Genomic DNA, 20,854 nt, shown 5'->3' with positions numbered 1-20,854 from the left:
GATAGATTAGATAGATAGATAGATAGATAGATAGATAGATAGATAGATAGATGTGATAGCTATTACATAACTCTCTGATTTTGGAACACTTATTAGTAGCAAAGTAATCTATACCCTGCTCATCCAAGGCTCAATGTCCGTACCCGGAACCAAGAGCTGGAGTTGGGAAAGGAAGTTGGGTAAGTGGGGAGGTCATCAACAAATCAGCCTTGTTGGGACTAGGAAAACAGATGAAAGAGCTATGGGTTGTTTGGAGAGACTAAAGAGTAAGGCACCAAGCCCTTGCAATTAAAGGCTCCAAAACCTAGTCATAACACAGCACTTCAAAACATTCCATCTATCCTCCTGTCTCTCACTATTAACATCGTTGTCTCTTACTTCATTTTAGTCAGTAGTAAAAGGGGAGAATCTGACTTAATGTGAAATTGTAAGGGATGGCAAAGTCTCAAAGGTTAGAGCAAACATCTGCTGGGCATTCTCTGTTCCCTGAAAGAAATGTGCTCATGTTTCTCCTTTGAAGTTCTTATTCACATTCATCCCTTCTAGATATGAGACATAATCTTTCCTTATTTTCCATGGCCCCAAAATGTTGAAGAGAAACACACTGAAGCTTCTCTCCAATAAACTTTTACCTCCACATCTACAAATACATGGACATCGTGGGAAAGAAGAGCCACCACACTGTGGGAACCCGGCATCAAACAGTGAAAAAAAAAAAAATCCAAGAATGAGACAGGCAGAGCTGCCAACGTCAGAAGAAGAAAGCTAAGTGGCAGCTATGAAAGACTTATTGTCCAAGACCCCCAGAGCACAGTAAGCGCCCGCAGAAACTATGTTAGAGAGACTGCTCTCACTGACAAGTCTCAAGTAGTCCAAGCAAACAAGTGATGGGAGGAGGCTCCAAGCTGCTGAAGAGCAATCAGCTAAGATGAGGAATTGGAGGGAGGATGTGGCTGCATTTAGAATTAGGTTCCATGGTTAGCATGCAGCAAAGAAAACTGGGATCCAAGAGGAAACTCTCTGTAGAAAGCAAGAGAGTCTCAATTCCTTGAAACTTCTTTAAAACATAATTACACCAGGTGTGGGGCTGGTGAGCTAGAGCTTGCAAAACAAGCATGAGAACATAAGTTTAGTGCCCGGAATCCACATAAAGGTGGGAGGAGAGAACTGACTCCACGGAGTTGTATTCTGACCTCCACATATGGGCCATAACACACACATGCCCACAGATGCACATATATACAATAATAATAAACTATTTTTAATTGGGCACTGTGATGCACGCTTATAATGCCAGCATTTAAGAGGCAGAAGCAGATTGTGGATTTGAGACTGGATTGGACTACCCTTGTGAAATCATAACAAGTATGAATAATTAAGGGGTCTGGAAAGGTGGCTCAGTGGAGAAACTGGCTGCTCTACAAGCACGAAGACCTGAGTCCCTATCCCCAGAACTCAGGTAAAAGATAATCACAGTGACATAAGCACAGTAACACATGTCTATAATCCCAGCTCAGGGAGTCACAGACAGGCAGTTCCCAGGGGCTTGTTGAAACAATGAACTTCAGATTCAGTCAGAGATCCTATCTCAATGAATCAGTCAATCAGTCAATCAGTAAGGTACAGAACACCAGATGAGACCTCTGGCCTCCATATGCACACAAATAGGCAAGCAGATCTGGGTACATAAATGTATGCACACAGTCATGCACACACTGATAAAATATAACAATATCAATAATATAACCTCAGCTGTCTCAAAAGGTCATATTGCAATTACTATTTTCCCTTGGAAAGAAAACCACCATTTGGAGTGAGGCTCAGAGCTCTAGGAATGTCTGGCAAGCACTCTGCCACTGAGTCATAGCCCCAGACCCTAGTGAATGTCTTTCAAAACTGCAGCTGCCACTGGAAAAAGGTCTTGCTTTGGGCAAGATGGCCAGTAGCTGAAGAAAACCTCCTAGAAATGGAATCTGTAATGAAGCAGTACTGGAAGACACTGGAGACAAGCCAGAGGAAGATAAGCATGCTACAATATTCTCTTTGTGAGGCTCCCAAGGCTACTGTTGAACATGCCTCTATTATGCTCACAAAGATGTTTGGCTTATTCTGTTCCTTATAAAAACAATCATGTAACCCTAACTGCTATCACAAGCTACAAATTATGATACATGTTTTTTATGCCTCTGCAAAAACTTAAGAGATTAAAGTGGAACCAACAAGGAGTACAAATGATCTGTATCCTGGCCATAATCACCCTCACTCTTTCATGGTGTCAGTGATCATAAATTACATATACTCCATTAAAGAACACGGTGAGGCCCAACTCCTATTGCTTCCACTAGGATTGCAAACAGCTGAGCTGGTCCTCTCAACAGCTAAGTGAGGAAGCTACTAACATTTCATCTTCATTTTGAGTCGTATCTTTCAAAGTGGCGCCCACTAAAGCTTAGGGTCTCAACGCTGGATGTGGCAGAAGAAGGAAAAGTGGGAATTACAAGGGAGCAGGAGTCTGTCCCTGCCTGGCCGTAGGTGCACAGCCTCATTTTGTTCTGTGGAAAGAGATGGGTGTCCACTGAATAACTATTAAACAAAAATCATTTCCCTAGCAATAAAAAAAAAGTCTATAGACTCCTGATCCAGAGAACTGACAACATTTGAGCTTTCTCTTTTTCAAAGCGAGTGCAGACCACCCAGGCTAGAAAGATAGACATTTCCTATTTCACAGTATTAAAAAGGTCAGTTCACAGGACTCCCTCCGTGAGGAGTATGTCATCTGGCTGGAGGTCATTTACGATTTCTCCAAGTTACACAATTGGCTTCCAACTTTTCTTTAAAAGTTACGTCTATGGAAATCAAGGCTCAATTTCTTTTTAACTTTTTTTATCACATCAATCAATCATGTGTGTGTGTGTGTGTGTGTGTGTGTGTGTGTGTGTGTGTGTGTGTTTGCATGCTCATGGAAGTCAAAGGATAACCTGGATCACTTGGTTTTCTCCTTCAATAGAGAAGGTGGGTCCCAGGCACTGAACTCAGGTCGTCTGGCTAGGTAGCAAGTGCCTTTGCCCACTGAGCCATCTCTCAGCAAGCCAGGGCTCACTTTCTTACCATAAAGAGAAGAAAGGATATTATGTTGATCCCCAAGATCTATAAAAGCCAGATGCCCCACAAGGGAATCATTATTATTATTATCATTATCTACTTCCTGTCCTTGTCAAATGGGTTACACAGGCCAGTGGCAGGTTTACAAGCACTACTGATGCAATGATTTTGAAGCAGTTCACCTTGTGATTTCTGATGAAAGAGGAGCAAGTGATGATAAAGGGACTTTCCCTTCTCTCTTCCTCTTGATCTCCAGGTTCCAGGGCAATCCACATCTACCACCATCTGTGGCTGGCCAAGTGGATGTCCTCCAGACTTATGCAAGTTGGTGAATGCCTGTTAGCCACTGTTTTGCACAGTCCCTAGATGCTGTTTCCTAAAGTGCTTGCTTGTCTTCTACCATTTAATCTCACTTTCTCATGATAGGTTGGCACCTATAGAGCCCATAATTAAAACACTGGCAGCATCAGCAGCATCAGCACTCCTCCACTAAACAGTGGGAACGGAAGAAAAGAGTGAACAGGTAAAGATACGATGGCCTATACCCATAAATAACTGCCTGGATGGGACTGGAATTAATTTTGTTGTTCCCTTTATTTTTTTCTCACTTGATAAGTCAGCTAATGAAGGGTACTGCAAAGAATTCTAAACAATTTCAAAGTTTGAAGACTCTAAGCTGCAAGTCTATATAACTCATGTAACATCACAATTTACCAAACTAAGTATACATAAAAATTAATCATTGATTCCTCCCAAACCAGTGAGCTGCTCAAAATTGCAGAGATCAAGACTCTAAGGAAATGTCTGTTGCAGAATCATATCATTTAGTAAGTTAAAATTAGATTTTAAAATGCCATTACTAAATAATACAATTAATGAAAATATCACTCCACAGTTTTTCAAAGGTGGTTAGCAGAAATGTAACTAACTTTTCAGACAAAATTCCAACAACTTCTTCCTACCTCTACAGCACACACAGTGCCTCCTTTACTTGCGCTGCACATCCTTCGTACAGCAATGCTTGCTTACACCCAATATCTAGGCTTTTTCAGAGCAACAGGACTTGGGTACTGGTTATGACATTAGGAGCACACAGATCCAGGTTTAGTTCTAAGCTTGGCCCCTTATTAGGCAAGATGGAAGGTCAAGTTGTTTCTCAAATAAGAAAATCAACAAATGCCTGTCTCCAAGAGCCAATTGAGAGGTAACAAAAGATTTGCCTTTAATACTTAGAAAGCAGCAAGGATGGAGTTGATGAAGTCATGACTTTAGATCCCTAACACCCTTCCCAATTCCTTGTACAGTCAATGGGTTTGTGTTGTTTGAATGGAGGTGAATTTCCCACATTGCCTGCCTGGTGGCATGCCGCCCATTCTTTCTAAAGAACATCATAGTTGAGCAAAGTCTTGCAGAGACTCTGATGCCTTCAGCTGGTTACTGTCTGGGATCACATAGTACTTTGTGCATATCTCTATGAGTGAGCTCTTGCCCCACCCACCTGAAATCATCTATTCATGCTGTCTCCAAAGTCAGCAGCTTGCTACATGGGAAAGGATGAAATTAGCTTTTCACAAATCACAAGCTCCTTTTCCAATGGCATTTTCAAAGCCATGCATACGGTAGGCAACTATTGGGTACTGGCTCTTTAGCTGAGTGAAGATTCCCAGAAATGATCACCATGCCCAGAGGGAGTTGTGTCCTTATAAAAGACAGTCAATGTTGCTACGACATCCTCCTAACCTTGAAGGCTCAATTCACACACAGACATGAAACTCTGTTCCATCCAGTCTATACAGATCCCTCTTTCAGAGTCTATATCGTCAATTAAGTTTAGATATTCCATATGTGTGCTGGTCCTCTGTCCTCACATTCTCTGCAGGCTCAGTAAGAAGGATGTTAACTAACTAGAAGCTATTTTCTGCAGTACTAGGGTGTGCAACAAGCAAGAAACAAGCAATCAATTGCTAGAGTGATTTATATTTTCTTATATGTTTAAACTGATTCTCAACAATTGTCTGATGACCCCTGACTTGGAAATAAAAAAAGCATAGTAATATGCTTAGGCTGAACCTAAGCCCTAATACCTGTAGGATATAAAGCAGGGATGTCTTTACCAATATAAAACCAGTGCCCAGTTTTGAAATTAATGGCTTAGCACACCAGGCATTGCACACAAATCATACATTGGCTCCCAACCAATTTTTGTAACATTAACCAACAATTAATTCTACTTTGTGCTCTATTCCTGCCATCAAGTGGACTGAGAAATGGTTCCAAGTTCCACAGAAAGGTATTGAAGGCAATCCCAAGCTCCCATCATAAGTAGACAAACCACAACAGAGTGATCTCACCCTAGGCCGCTGTCAACTCTTGTACAGAACTCCAGACTCACGTTTTCAAAGATGATTAAGTACCCCTTTCCTTCACAAGTTCTCCTCCCTTTCCCCTTTTTATATCAAGGCCTCTCCAGAACATCACAAGCCTTCACAAGCTTAATTTAAAAAAAAAAAAATTCAAAATGCTTTTATCCTCTACCTCGAATGACACTTGTGACCCCCTCTGAGAGGTATCAAGTCAGACTGTCTTGTTTCAGAGAAGCACAAAGAACCCAAGTGGCTGGTCCATGGCCCTTCCTTTCTACTTCTCTCCTTTCTCTTTCTCCCTCCATTCTTGGTGCAATTGTTGCTACAGTAACACTGACTAATAATCTGCCAAGAAGTTGCTCGGCACTCTCCCCTACTGTGTCAGCCAAAGTAAAATCTTCCTGTGCTTCCTGTGTCCTGTGTTTTGCATTGAGATTGGGTGTCCCTATATAAAACCCTGCAACTCAGAACCCTAGCTGTAGTCCAAGTGCTTCAATATATTGAAAGCAAATTGGCATCTTAACTGATTGACTGGGAGCCAATAGTGGTGCTTTAATCTTTGTCTGTGCTGTTAGTATGACATATGAAGGAATCTGGATAAAGTGACCCAAAAAAGGCACAGCTAGACACTAGTGTGAGGTCCACAGAGTGTGAGTCGCGCATGCAAAGCAGTCTGGTCAATGCCTTGTGTTCCCCCCACACACATATGCAGTATGGAGACACTACTTACAAAATGGTTTTAAATATTTAGGACCAAATAAATCAATATTGTTGGGAAACATTGATTCTGACCAGAAGTCATTTACTGTAATCCAAGAGTGGGAGCAGTACTTTCACCCAGGGTGCCCACACTTCCTGCTGTCAGTCTCCGTGCTGGCTGGTGGCTGGCATGGACAATACAAGGCCAACATTCTCAGAAGAATGGCTTAAGAGTCCTCTTTAATACTGGTATCATAAATCGAGCCTCCTGCACCTAAGTTACCTGGCTCTGCAGTTCACTTTGCTGCTTCAGACGAAGGTTTTCAGGTGTATCCGCCACTGTGGTGAAGGACTGCTTTGGGTAGTGTCTGCAAAGAAACATTTTTTTTTAATTATGATTAGAACAACTTTCTATAAACATCTAGTAAGTATATTTTAGGTTTTTTTGCTTGGCTGTCCCTCTATTTTGAAATGTCCTTTTTCTGAGTTCCCATTTCTCACCCAGCCCAGGCTCCTGTCCTCCAAGGCCCCTGTGTCCAACCCTCTCCAGAGTTCTTATTCCATGCTCTGGCCAAGGGGATCACTCAATCCTTGGATTCACCCTTCTTGTTCCCATCACCCATGGAACTGCTATTCCTCTTGCCTGGAACATCTTTCCACTTCTCACTCCACTTCCTTTGATAACCATGGTTATCTTCTGGTCTTGCTTAAATGTCACGCTCTCTGGGAAGCATTCTTGGCCTTTGAAATGGGGTAGAGATAGGCTCTGGATGCATTTTTCTCCCCTTGTTATACTGCTTCATACCCTCATTCATGGCTTCTGACTAGCCTCTTCATGACCCTTCTTATGAAAGTTCTGTGGCAATAAGAACTGACAGTTCTGTCCCTTGTCAAAGTATACTCTTGGTGCTATCTCCAGTCCTACTGGTACTTAGCTTACAACATAAGTTCTGTAAATACTTGCATGGAAAAGGGATGAAGAGAAAGAAAATGGATAATGATACAGAGATACAATCCGGTAGAATAACTTCTCATGTTCTCCATCACTATCGGGTGACTATGATCGACACTGGCTAATTTGCTATTTCAAATTAACTAGAAACAGCCTTGGGCTGTTCCCAACACAAACAAAAATGATATATCTGTGTGGCATTACAGATATGCCAATGACCCTGAACTGATTGCTATACATTGTACATGTGTATGAAAATGTTATTTATACCCGTAAACATGGATAATTATTACATGTCAATTAAAGATAAACATAATAAATAATCCAGACAGAAGAAATGGAAGAATGGAGTGAAGATACCCATAGCCTAAGAGATGAAGATGGGCTGTAGGAAAGGTTTGACCTGCCATATGATATAGTTATACATTGTCACACTTGGGCAAAGATGCAACTTGCCTTTCAGTATGACCTTCAGATGGGGGAATGGCATGTCTTCCCTCTGTGTAGACAAACAAACACTAACTCAGGGATGTGGTCCTCCCCACTCATGGTGTGAACACCCAGCCAAAATATACAGGACAAATCTAGCTGATGTGACTCCATCAGCAAAAAGCCCATAAAGCACAGACTGACCTTCAAAGAATGCATTCCTTTTTCCCACTCCCTGGCCCTCCTTTATTGATGTTCACCTGTGTAGCTTTCTGTGGTTTCTCTTACTCCTTCAAAGACTCATGGTTTTAAACTCTCTTGCAGAAGGTTATTTTTACACTCCTTTCTCTGGCGTCCAGAGAGAACATTGATGGAGAAATCCTTTTTTAGAACAAATAAACTCTCTAAAACCTATTCAGTATGCATTGGCACTTATGAAATAAATATTAGGAAGATGTATATTCATGCCTTATCTGTCTCAAATCCTCCAACAATTTATCATCCCACGGGATCAGTGTTCCAGGGAACTGAGGTTACCCGCATAACTATTAGAATCATTTTAACTAGTTTTTGTTGACAGTCTTCAAAAACCTTTACATTTTTCTTGTCTTCTCTGAGCGCGTACAAACCCAATTTACATTATTTGTGACAGCTTGGAGCTGTGTTGATGTGGGATCATGATAGAAGAGTCACTCTTTCAAGTTTACAAGGATGGCTGACCTAAATGGCTCAGGTTCATTGTGCTTTTCCTGAACTGATGTTGTCAAGAGATCATTTCTCATCTTTTCTTCTTCTCACTCAGACTAAGAAAGTACACAGTAAAGTGGCTAACCAGCATATTTACTGACTCTAGTAAGTATCTTCAGTAGATATAGTGTCTTCCTCTCCTGCTGAAGTCAAAGACTCCCCGGGTACCAGGCCCTTCTAAGGACAACTTTGGCACTATGCCCCAGACAATAGACAGGTCAAGATAGACAGACAGCTCCACTGAGCTATGGATTGAAACTTGAACTTCACTAGACTTTATATGTAGCAACTATAGATTGCCATACTTGAGGATTGTAAAAAATAAGTTAGCAAGAATTTTCCCAAAATGTATTCTATGATACTACATAAAGTTTCAGAGATATCTGTGGGGTTCTGCTATGTTATGTTTCATTTTTTAAAAAAATCTATTATGCTATCTGTTTTTAAAACTGTTGTCAAAATGCACTCTGGCATGTGCCATGAAACTTTTAGCCCACTCACCCCCAGCTACATCCGCTTGCAGGTGAACTCATTTGGGGTGGGAAGGCATTTTTTTTATGAAGCCACTCTTCATCTGCCAATGAGCTCAAGTGAAAAATCTCATGAGCTTTCCAAAACATGCTAATGTTGATACAAACTGCCTTACATAGTCGAGGGGTACGATTGGAAAAGTATAAATGATTTCTACTGGGTTCCTCACTGGCCACAAAGACTTCTGATTCTGAAGTCTCATTTCACAGAAATCACCTCTTCTTACCATTGGACTGTATAATGAGAAGCTGTAATGGGCTTTAACTTTCAAATATATGCATAATAAAGAAACATCACTTTGTTTCTTGTTTCACTGGTTTGATCTTAGCAACACATATGAAGTCCTATTTAGAAATAGGGTTCAAACACAACTGAAAATGTGGGTTGTTGTTTTTTTAAGAAGACACAGTTTGCTAACCTGATAATAAAACAGCAGACTTACTGACAGGTTGTGCAAAGTTACAGTTATATTTACAACTATAAAAAGATGCCAAGACATCACACTTTCCAATATCCTTTTCAATCCTGCCTTTCAGTGATTTTTTTTTTCGTAGTAGGGTAATCCATATATAACTTTCTGTAACAACTGTGACAAAATGAAATTATCTAAAATCTCAACATGGAGGGAAAAGCCCAGTTTGTTTATTTATTCACTTATTTATTTGTGTGTGCATCCATATATTTATGTATGTGGTAAGCATATATGTGTTTATGCATGTGCAGAAGTGTGCATGTGTGTGTGAAGAACAGAGGGTAACCTCAGGTGTCTACCTTGTTTTTTGATTCAGGGTCTCTCATTGTTCTGAGTCTCATGAATTAGGGTAGGCTAGTTGGCCAGTGAGCTCAGGACTCCTATCTCCTAGGTATGGAGCGTTAGAATTATCATCCCAAACAACCACATCTAGCTTCTTTTAAACATGGATTCTGGGTAATCTCAGGTCCTTACACTTGCGCAGCAAGTATTTTACTATCTATGTTATCTCTCCAGTCCTCTTGTTTAGTCTTACAACCAAACTAATAAATATGGAGGGAAAGAAAGTATGCATGTGAGAAATTATATCACAGGTCATGAGTAATAACGCAAATGAAAATCTGTGGATTTGACAAGTCAAGTAATAGAGCTAGCAAAATGCAAGAGTTTATGGTCTTCACATAATGTCTGTCAAGAAAAAGAAGACCTCATGAGTTGGAAACATAAGACTCAGAAGAAATAAGTGTAATTACAGAGGTGGCAGCACTGGAGTGCAATGTATAAAGTAGTGTTTACAAAGTAAGTGAAGCCTCGTTAATTCAGCCATCCTGAATAGATCTGGAAATGCTGTCAAACGCTGGGTTTCTCAAGGTCATATCCAAATGGTGACACTCATCTGAATTAACCTGACAAACTTCTCTGAAGCTGGAGTCTCATCTCCCTGCCACCCACCATCCAAGTCCACTCCAAAAGAAAAGAGAGCCAGGGATGAAATAAGCTGGGAGCCTAGCGGTGCTTGATGAGAGTCCAGGAAAGAGAAATGAAGCTTTCCAAAGACAAGTGCTGGTGGTATCACACATTTTTCCCTCGCTCCTTCCATTAGTGTATTTAAATGGTTATGAAAAAGTCTCCCCCAAATTAATGTCTTCTAAGGATAATAAAATTTATTATTTATGAGGCCATTATAAGAAGAAAGTTTCTGATTTCTGCAATATTGGAAGTGAGAACCTGGAATAAAGGGTATAGGGGATGTGAAATGAATGCTCCAAGAAAATCAAGAACCATCTTTTTCAAGTATGAAAAATGAGAAGCATGTGATCTCCAAGGCTGCAATAGTGGCACCTATGTCTTAGAGGCAACCAACATCAGTCTAATTGTATTTGAGGTCTGCTCAAAGAAAAGGGAATTTGTTTCTCGTACTGCAAATGTAGACAACTCCCTATAACTGGTAAGGTCATGAAGCCTAGAGAAGGACCTACCACTGCCACTTTCCTCGATCAATATAATTTCAAACTATAGTATAACTAACATCTTCATACCCACAGATAGGACATTTGTTCTGGCCACAAATGGAGACCATTACAGTACTCTATAACTGGTTGAAATGAAGAGGACAGTTTACTGTGTGGAGCCTAGCCCCAGCTGATACAACTACAACATAACCCCTATACCTGAGGCTCAAGCAACATCATCAAAGAGAGGAGTGAAAGACTGTGAGAGCCAGAGGAGCAGCGATCAAGCAAAACAGTCCAGATAATGTCAGGATTTGAATCATAGCAAGTTTATAACTGCATGTCTGCTGTCAACAATCTACCTAGTACTCTGTTCTTTCTGCTCTCCCACAGAGGGAATTCACTTCTGTGTGTCATTGCTTTAGTCTATATAGAAGGAATATATTCCTGCCCATCTCCTGGGGTTGCTGCTATAATCACATAGCAGAGATTTAGAAATTGAAATGTACTGTGAATGTAAGACAGTGGTAACCTATTTAGAATTATAAATCTAAGATCCTTCTGTTTGTATTTAAGGTTAAACCTATGCTTTAATGCGATGCTTCTCAACCACCATCCCCAGAGGACAAGTTAACAGCACACAGCATCTGGAGGCATTTGGGATGTCCCACTGGAGAAGCACACCATCAGCATCTAGTGCGTAGAAGTCAAGTATATTGCAAAGAATTCTATAGAATTCTGGGCAGCCCCACCTGCCAAAACAGATCATATCCTGTCAGAAATACCAACATTCTGAAGTTTAGAAACCTTATTTTATATATCCAGATCCTCAGTAAGAGACCTAAGCACAGAGTATCTACTGAGATTCCCTGCTTCACAATATTTGATCCCTGGATTAATAAGACTTTTGTCATCACTGACAAACACTGGTGAGTTTAAAGGGAAAAACGACTTGTTTGGCTCTTAGGTTCAGAAGTCTCAGTTTATCAAGACATGGAGACATGGCAGAGCTGAGCAGGAGACATCATCATGTCAAAGAAGCATGAAAAGAATGCCTGTCTCATAGACTTAATTTTTTTTAACTCTTTATTTCATCTGAAACTCCAGCCTACTGGCTGGTGCTACTCACATTCAGAAAAATTTTGTTCCCATCCTTAATTGGTCCTCTCTGGAAACATTATGACCATACTTAGTAGTTAGATTTACTGATAGGAGTTTATCAAATCAATCAAATTGGGCATCAAGAGGAACCATCTCAGTATGTGCTGCCGTAACTCATTCTTGAAGAACTAAGTGCCTCTGGTGTGACTCTGCAAGGAGACCTTAAAAGCTCCCAGCTTATTTCTCTGGGATATTTCCTATGTCTTTTTCCCTTTGATGGCTCTGAGTGTTACATGTTTAAAGACCATAGTTTAAAAAAAAAAACAAAAAAACATAACTATGTATGCTGGGAAACCTCCTAGAGAACGATGAGACCAGGGAATGATCTGGGGACTTTGGATACAGATTTTATGCCTGGCAAGATACTCTTCATGAAATAGGGAGTGTCTTAACATATTTTCAAATAATACCTACTTTTTAAAAACAAACATACAAGTTTAATTCTTAAGAATATTTTTAAAAGCAAAAGTTATTATCTTGTATTACTAAGTTGGCCTCTCAGTTCTGTATTTCTTAGTTATGGGGATAACCTCAGCACTAGACCATCTTTCATATGCTGAGTGACTCTACTGAATGAGTAATTTTATCTAAGAAACAAAATCACAACTGTTCCTAAATGTCGAGGGATGATAGGGTTTACATGAAATTTGGATATTTACCTTAAATCTGAGCAATTCTACCTTATAGCAATAATTCCTATCACTCAAAAATACCTTTAAAGATAGGAAATCCATTTATATTTTCTAAGCATTTATTTATTTATTTATTTATTTATTTATTTATTTATTTATTTATTTGAGTGCTCTATATGCATGTCTGCCTGCATAACAGAAAAGGTTATCATCCCATTATAAATGGTTATGAGCCACCATATGGTTGCTGGTACTTGAACTCAGGACCTCTAGAAAAGCAGTCAATGTCCTTAACCACTGAGCCATCTCCACATCCTCCTAACCCATTTTTAAATGAACAAACTAAGGAGTGATTACTACTATTGGGTCACTTATAATGTCTCTACTTACAAAAGAGACATTACAGAAAGAAAGAAAAAATTACAGAAAGACAATACTAAAGAGCAACTGTGCAAGTGTGTCCACATAAGTTCACAGACACATAATGTGCCCACCTATACACAGAGGCATACAGTATGCTCACATGTGCAAGAGACACAGTGTGCTCACATGCACACACAGGCACACAGTGTGTGGAACAAGAACAATGTCAACCATCTGAGAATTTTTGAAGTCAAATCTAAAGTACTAGACAAATTGACAGTATGAAAATTATAGTATTCTAAGGTTCTTCATAAGAAAATTTGGGATATTATTAAGTTTTACATTTTTCTTAAATATGTGTGATAAAACTTGACAGGTAGCCATAAAAAATGGAATTATCCTACATAAATTCAAATATCATGAAAGTGAAAAGAACAAAAATAAAAATTTTAAAGCACCAAAAGTCTTATTCATTTCAATTTTTAAAAAAAGAACAAGAAATAAGGACTGAGGAAAAGCTGCATAGAATAAACAAGACAGATAGAAATTTAGCAGTTGAGAAAAATAATTCTGTCATCATAAAAACTTAATTGGGAAATACCACATAAAGGCCTATTACTGTCATAATTTTCATTCTACTATAAAACAGCTATACTAATATAAAACAAAATTATTTGTAACAGTAAAAGTGTTATTGTGCAGGTACAGGTGATAAAGGCTGAAATCATTACTAGAAGTGCATCTTAACTATAAGTAAGCTTAGAATCAGCCTCAGCCATGTTTAAATATCCATCAACATATATATGAAAATGGAAGAATGTAAAATTAATAAGGCAAGGGAATTGACATATCCACCAACAGAAATATTTCAACATAGTTCACCCTATTATTACTAAGTAAAGCAAGCAGACACAAACATGAATAAAGATATACAATGTGTGAAACACAGAAGTCATCATCAATCCCTGGCATGTAGCATTCAAAATATGTACCTGTATGGACTCAGGGCAGGCCATCTGCTTAGCATAGGAGAAACCCTGAGTTTGAACCCCAGCATCACAAAAGGAAGAGGACTATGCAAACCTAATATATCGTGGCACTTGCCAATCAGAAAGGATGTCTGGCTTATCAGAGCGGGAGTGACTATCCAATATGTAACAGTAGCCATTGTCCTGCTTCCAACAGATTCTGTGGTTGTGGTTTGCATGGTGCCAGTGTGCCCTGTGGGTGGGAAGAACAGATGAAAGGAGCACTGATCTCTCTGTCATGATGCTGGCTTCTCACGGGATTCTGTCTGAATGTGCCTCGCTCAGGATGTCTGTGTTCACACCTAGAATGGTGTGAATCTAGAGCAAAGCATAGAAGAAAGAGGTGGGGACGGGGGTGGGGTGGGGGGGTGAACAGAGATCAAGAAAGAGAACAAGGTTGAAACAGAGAGGGACCAAGAATTCCATGCTGACCATGAAAAGAGCAGCTGACACTCTGTCACTGCATCACAAAACCAGAGCCTCCACTAACTAGCAAAGGAAACAGCTGGAGTCAAGACTGCAGGAGGACAAAAAGCACCTGCAGAGCCATGGAGGCTGACCAGAAACTGTGCATCCCCATGAAGGGGTGGGAGGCCCAGGATGTGAGAGAGATGAAGCAACTGCAGGCAGAAATATGAACCCATGAATTTATGTCTATGGGGTACTGTGTTCTCCAGAAAACAAAAATGCTAACAGATTTGTTTAAGGAAGACCTCATCTGATGCCTAGAAGAGCTGAATGCAAGCCAGCTCCAGGTTGCTGCAGCCGGAACAAGAGACATCTCGGAGTGTGCAAAAGCTTTGTCTGCTGCCTCTGAGCAGAATGCTCACCTACCATGCCGTCCCCCACCACAAGCCCAAATTTAGAAGTCTGAACCCTCAAAGGCAAGCCCGTGTCTTCCTCCACTTGTCCTCTGAGGTCAGAGCGTATTTGCATGCACTCCTATCTGCACTGTCTTTCCTTCTCCAGGATGGATAAGCACATTCTGTGCACCCAAAGACTTTGTTGATCCGAGAACTGTAAAGAAAAATGTCATTATATGAGAGATTGAGAAAACTTGGAGGGGTTTACTCCTAAAATCAAATTGTTTCTAGGCTGGACTAAGGAGGTGGCTCTGCAGATAAAATCCTTGCCTCTCAAGCATGAAGACCTGAGTCTGGATCCTCAGGACCTCCATGATTACTATAATCTCAGTGCAATACACAGAATGAGGCAAAGGAGAGGGGAACCCCAGAAGTTCCCAAGTCAGCTCTCCTGGGAGCACAGGTGACCAAAAGACTTTTTGTTTTCTCAAACAATGTACAAGAGAACCAACTCTCAAATGTTATCTAAACTCCACATACATGCCATGGCACACTCAAACCCACATACTACACATACTCAATACATATATAGACACTACACATTCACACTGACACTACACATAGACACAGGCACACCTACATTATGGATACAACCATGCATATACAAACCTATTTTAAAATTCTGGGGCTGGAGAGATGGGTCAACAATTAAGAGCAGCAACTGTTCTTGCAGAGTGCCTGGGTTGGGTCCCCAGCATTCGTCTAACATCTCACAACCTTCATGAATTCCAGCTCCAGGGTATCCCACGTCATCTTCTGGTCCCCACAGGCACTGCACTGACATGCCCAAACACATGCTCAAACACACATCCACACATAATGAAAAATAAAAGTATCTTTTTTTTTAAGTTCTTGGGGAATTTTGTTAATGATTTGGAACAATCCTGCTGGATTTTCTTCTCGAAATATGTCTAACTGTATAAATAAAGTTCTCAGATTAAATGCATGCAAGGGTGCCATGGTGTGTATGTGGAGCTCAGAAGATTCTAGAGACAAGCACAGCAAACACTCTTCAAGTTTCCACTAATGATCTATTAGAATAATGATGGAATAATCCCCAACTTGATAGATTCAGGCATTCAAAATAATATATGTGGTCAGTATGGGCATCTTCTGTCTAATACAGCCACTGAAGGAGAAATGTGCTGGTGGACAGTTATCACTCTTTGGCATCACTCAAAGGTATACAATTCTGACCACAGTGTTTGCCATGAGCCTCAGTTTTAATGGACTTCTTCCCCATGTCCTCCTATGCACTGATGGGCCGTCTATTTGCACATCTCCCTCCACAGCTGTCATCTCATACTTAATTCTACCACTAATCTTCTTCCCCACAGCAAACTATAAACAACTCACACAGAAGACCCTGGCTACAAAACATCAATTTTATGATTTAAAAAAAAAAAAAAGAATTAGAGCAAGCAAACGGGGAGTGCCTTTCAGAAAGGAGGCTTCTAAGAGCTGCTGGTAGATAACATGAAAGCGAAAAATGGATTATGATAATGGAGGCCTCCCTCATCCATGGAATACAAGCCCCAGCTGAAAGGAGGTAGAGAACACAAGCCCTCGCTCCCAGCTCTCCGGCTTGCTCCAAGGGTCAAACAACTTGCCACCTATTGATCTACTGGCTCAGCAGGACACCATTGTAACTCCCCTCGAGTATTCAGAAAGGAAGGTTTTATCAAAGGGATTACACAGCAAACCTGACCCACCACACTAGGAAATGCTTATCAGCTATTAGAACCTGTCGCCAGATTTTGAATTATGACAGAAAAGGCAAAATATTAATATGTGTGACTATACATGCACACACACATACACACATATACATATGCATGGTTACACACACACACACACACACACACATACACACACACACACACCTTATATATTGAAGAAAGAAATGAGCTTCTATTCCATACACAGTTGTGGATATTGATCATGGAACCATACAAACAAGAGGGTATGGGATATCAACCAAAAGGTACTGCTGACTGCAGCCAAGACAAACACACACGCAGATCTAGGACTTGGAGTCTAAGATATGACAGTAGCCTGAAAATATATTAAAACAAAGCTCATTTAAAAAATAGAGACACAAAAAATATGCTCTCACATATATTCCTTTGTTACAGATAATTACAAATACAAATAAAAGCAAAAGAATGGAGGAAATCATCAGATAATTCTAAGGAGACACTGATGTAAAGCCAGAAATGTAAAATAGTCAGCTACATCTTTCCCCTTAACATTTTACTGTCTCAGAGATAAATTCATGGCCAAAAGTTAGACAATCAATTGTGGAGGGAAACAATTAAAAATAACAAGAAGAGCACACGGCTGCCGTGGTCATTACTCAACTTATACACCACTGTCTACACTCAGGGCCAAGGCATTAACTCCGCAAAGTCCACAAAGGCCCCAACACAGTGATCCAGGCAACTGCAGACAAATGGCCTGAACCACAACACGCGTCTCTTTGTAATTCACAGAATCCATTTACTTGATAATTTGCAAGTGGCTTGTTTCCTCCGTTTTCAGGCTATAAAAGCAAATTTGAACAAATTAAAATCTACTTAACCATTGCCTCCACTACGGAATTAAAGAACTATCCTTGGGGAATGTAGGAGATTGTTCAATATGCTTCAATTTGTCAGCTTCTAATTTTGTGTATTAAATTTGTTTTAATGCACTTTCTCAGGGTAAGTAAACTGAGGGAAGGAAGGAGGGAATTAAAACAAAACCAGTATCTTTTGCATCATTATGCATTAAAGGAAATGAACTGATTACTATAGCATGGTTAACTACTGTGTCCCTGGCTGTCCTCTTTGTCTATTCCACGCAATGCATTAAGCAAGCTGCCTCCCTTCCTTAGATACTCAAGGCAGAGTCTAACCACAAAATACATCAGTTCTTCTAAATGCACTTGTTCCTGGTCATTGGTTCTATGATTACACTAAAACTCAATAGGTCATTATGCTGTACCTGGGTTCAGTGCCCCAGAGAAAGAAGAAAAATGTCCAGCTTTCACCTTTTTCATCGCAGGTTAATGACATGGAAAAAGAAAAGAGAACTTTGTGGAAGGTCTGAACTAGGTCCCATGTTTCAAAAGAAACATATTTACTACCTTCAAACTCATCATATAGATCAGCTTCCAATTCAAATGGCAAAGCCAAGGACTTCCCATTCAAAACCTACCAGAACATATTTACATATTGAACTGTTACACAATATATATATATAATATATATAATATATATAATATATATACACACATATATGTATGGAAGAGAAAGGGAGAGATAAGCTGTTATTTAAAATAATAAAAGCACATTGACGGTAGACAGTAAAGGTTAAATATACAATCACATAGGATCAGATTGGATCAGTTTGACAGAAGAGGACTCTAGAAATGTCACCAAGAAAACAGTGGCCAGGCAATTAATAAAGTACACTCAGACCAGCTGACTAGAGAAGACCCTTGCCTGCAAATTATCTCTAAACAAAGAAAGCAATCTACCCGTGGTGTCTATATCCTAACCAGAAGCCTGAGATAAGAATGGTGGTCTCTGAAGTAATATATAGCTCCCACATCAAATGCTCAGGCATGAAGAAATCACAACCCTCCTTGCTTTTGATTTTGTTTTGTGTACTCCTAGAACACAAGGGTCCTACTTGCTGAGGAAGCTGCTTATCTGTACTGGCAGCCACGTGCATGTTGAAGTCCATGGAAAGAATTCCTCTGAGACAGAAACAGATCCTGGACACTTTTGCTCTTTCCCCCTTTGTTTCCTAAACTAGAGAGATACTAATGACCCACCCACCCCAACCCTAGTAAAGAAACATCAGCCTAAAAAAGGAGAAGCACAGAGATGTAGGTAGGATAGCATAAGACAGGGGCAAAGGGAAGGCTACCCTGAAAGAAGCAATTCACATGCAAGAATTGTGCAAAATGTTCAAGAGGTCATTACAGCTCATTCTGATGACTGATGCAGTATTCATGTCCACAAAGACAAATTACTAAAAGGAAAGATGCAAATCAAACTGCCAAAAACTCGCAGGAAAGTGAAACCTTAAAAATGTATTTGTTGATGCTGGGTGGTAGTGGTGGTGGTGGCACCTCTCTTTAATCCCAACACTCAGAAGGCAGAGTCAGGAGAATTCTGAGTGCAAATTCCAGGATAGCCAGTGCTACACAGAGAAACCATGTTTCAACAATAAAACAAAATCTATACACACACACACACATGTGCACATACATGCATGCACACAGAGTGAAAGTATATGAGAGAGTATTTTACATTTGATCATGATCACAGTGGTCATCAAACCACATGTGTTAGTCAAAACTCATATAGCCATATTCCAAAAAAAAATGAACCATTATGTATTTTTTAAATATTTAACATTTCTCTAACTCCATCTGTGTATGCTCATGCAATGGCACATATGGAGGTCAGAGGACAACCTGCAGGAGCCAGTACCTTTTTTCTAGGCACAGGTTTGCATATGGCTTGGAGGAAACACAGTCACCTGCTAGGCACCTGACTTATTTTTAAATAATTATATTGGGGGTTTTTTCAACTATTTTCCTAATTAAATTTAGTTGGCATAAAAAAATACATTTTATTGTGGCATCTGCATACATATTTTATCTAAGTGGTTGCTAAAGTCAAACATACAATGGAAAGAAAAACAAACTGTAGTTTTCAGGGTGAGGTAGAAGAAAACTCCAGTAATAACGAAGAAAAAAATAAACAATGTGTGAGAGAAAAGATAAGAAATCTGTGTAAAATCAATCAACATAATCAGAAAAATATAAACTAAAGTGGTGCCAAATAAATATCTCCATCTTTGTCTTCAAAGGACAAAGGAAGGACCTGAGAGAAAGAGAAACACCTTGTCAGACAGACCTACATCCAGGCAAGACACATAAAAATGAATTGTAAAAGAACTAAATACACATACACGATTAATTATCAAGAATTTGTGAGCCCTCCTTCAGTCCCTCTCTTTGCTAGAAAAGTCGAATCAAGTTCCCAATTGTGTCCTTTACACCAGACCCTCCACCATTACCACCACAGGATACCTTTCACCTCTGAATGTAAAATAGCTCTCATCTGCCTTTTGGTTTTATAATGCAAAGAAGTGAGTGTGCTTTATCAGAGTGGTTTTCACTGGACGATTGAGAAGCAAGAAGAGAAATGTTACCAGGTCCTGCCACACTGGTAGAGAAAACAAACAAAAACAGAATACAAAATCTCGATATGTGGGATCTCCTTTTGTGAAAGAAGTTCAATGGTAAATGACTGTACAGCCAGACTGTATTTCTGAAACACCAACCAGGTTTTTTCCTCCCTGTATGTCTTTCCTGTCTCTGATTCTCTGACTCTTTCTCTACAATAAGCACTCTGCAGAGGTCACAGTGAGGGCAGTGGGACACTGGGGATAGGGGAGCAATGGTACTGGGACTGGGGCAGGTTCTACACCATCTTCCCTAGTGTCTGAAACCATGAAGGAGAATTCTAAAGTGTCCTTGGGGAAAACTTCATCATAGAATATATTTGCAGAAGAGTATTACTAGCAGGGAAAGAAACAAGAATATTGACTAACTCTGTATAGTACCAAAGTGTTCAGAGCCTCCAGGTCCAGGCAGAAAGGCTATCAACAGCACACACACACACACACACACACACACACACACACACACACACAAAGCAGAGCCCAACAAACGCAGACTATATGGGGGCCTGGGATCATTCCACCATAGGAATGGAAACACAAAGGGAAAAGGGACAGTTCAGGAGTGACCTCTGTGGATTGAGACTAGCAGTAAAATCCAGATGAAGTTCCTATAACATCCTGGCTATACACAACCCCAGAAAGTGTAGTTACATCCCTGGAAAATGAGGTAGAACACAGTGACTTCCAAAGGTTTTCATGAAATTTGAGTCATTAAACCTTCAACATAATGATGGCTTGCATAGATGTCATGGGGAAAGAGAAGACATTTGTGGTGCCCCTCAGTACAGGGCTGAGAGACTTCTAGTCATGGAGACTT

At 40.1% G+C, this 20,854-nt stretch overlaps 1 protein-coding gene across 2 annotated transcripts in view; it reads right to left on the bottom strand.

The window, feature by feature from the left end:
* The window catches only part of Nebl (nebulette), a 382,963-nt gene that overhangs the window by 244,526 nt on the left and 117,583 nt on the right, over nt 1-20,854 (bottom strand). For both annotated transcript variants that reach the window (XM_021155397.3, XM_085835169.1), the window contains exon 3: nt 6,448-6,532. In XM_021155397.3, coding sequence (XP_021011056.1) covers nt 6,448-6,532 — 85 coding nt within the window. The remainder of the gene's footprint in view (nt 1-6,447; nt 6,533-20,854) is intronic.

This window comes from Mus caroli, unplaced genomic scaffold (assembly GCF_978045245.1).
Source record: "Mus caroli unplaced genomic scaffold, Mus_caroli_1 scaffold_2, whole genome shotgun sequence".
Taxonomy (NCBI): Eukaryota; Metazoa; Chordata; class Mammalia; order Rodentia; family Muridae; genus Mus; species Mus caroli.
The sequence above is the reverse complement of the archived record's forward strand: the minus strand, read 5'-3'. Positions and strand labels throughout refer to the sequence as shown.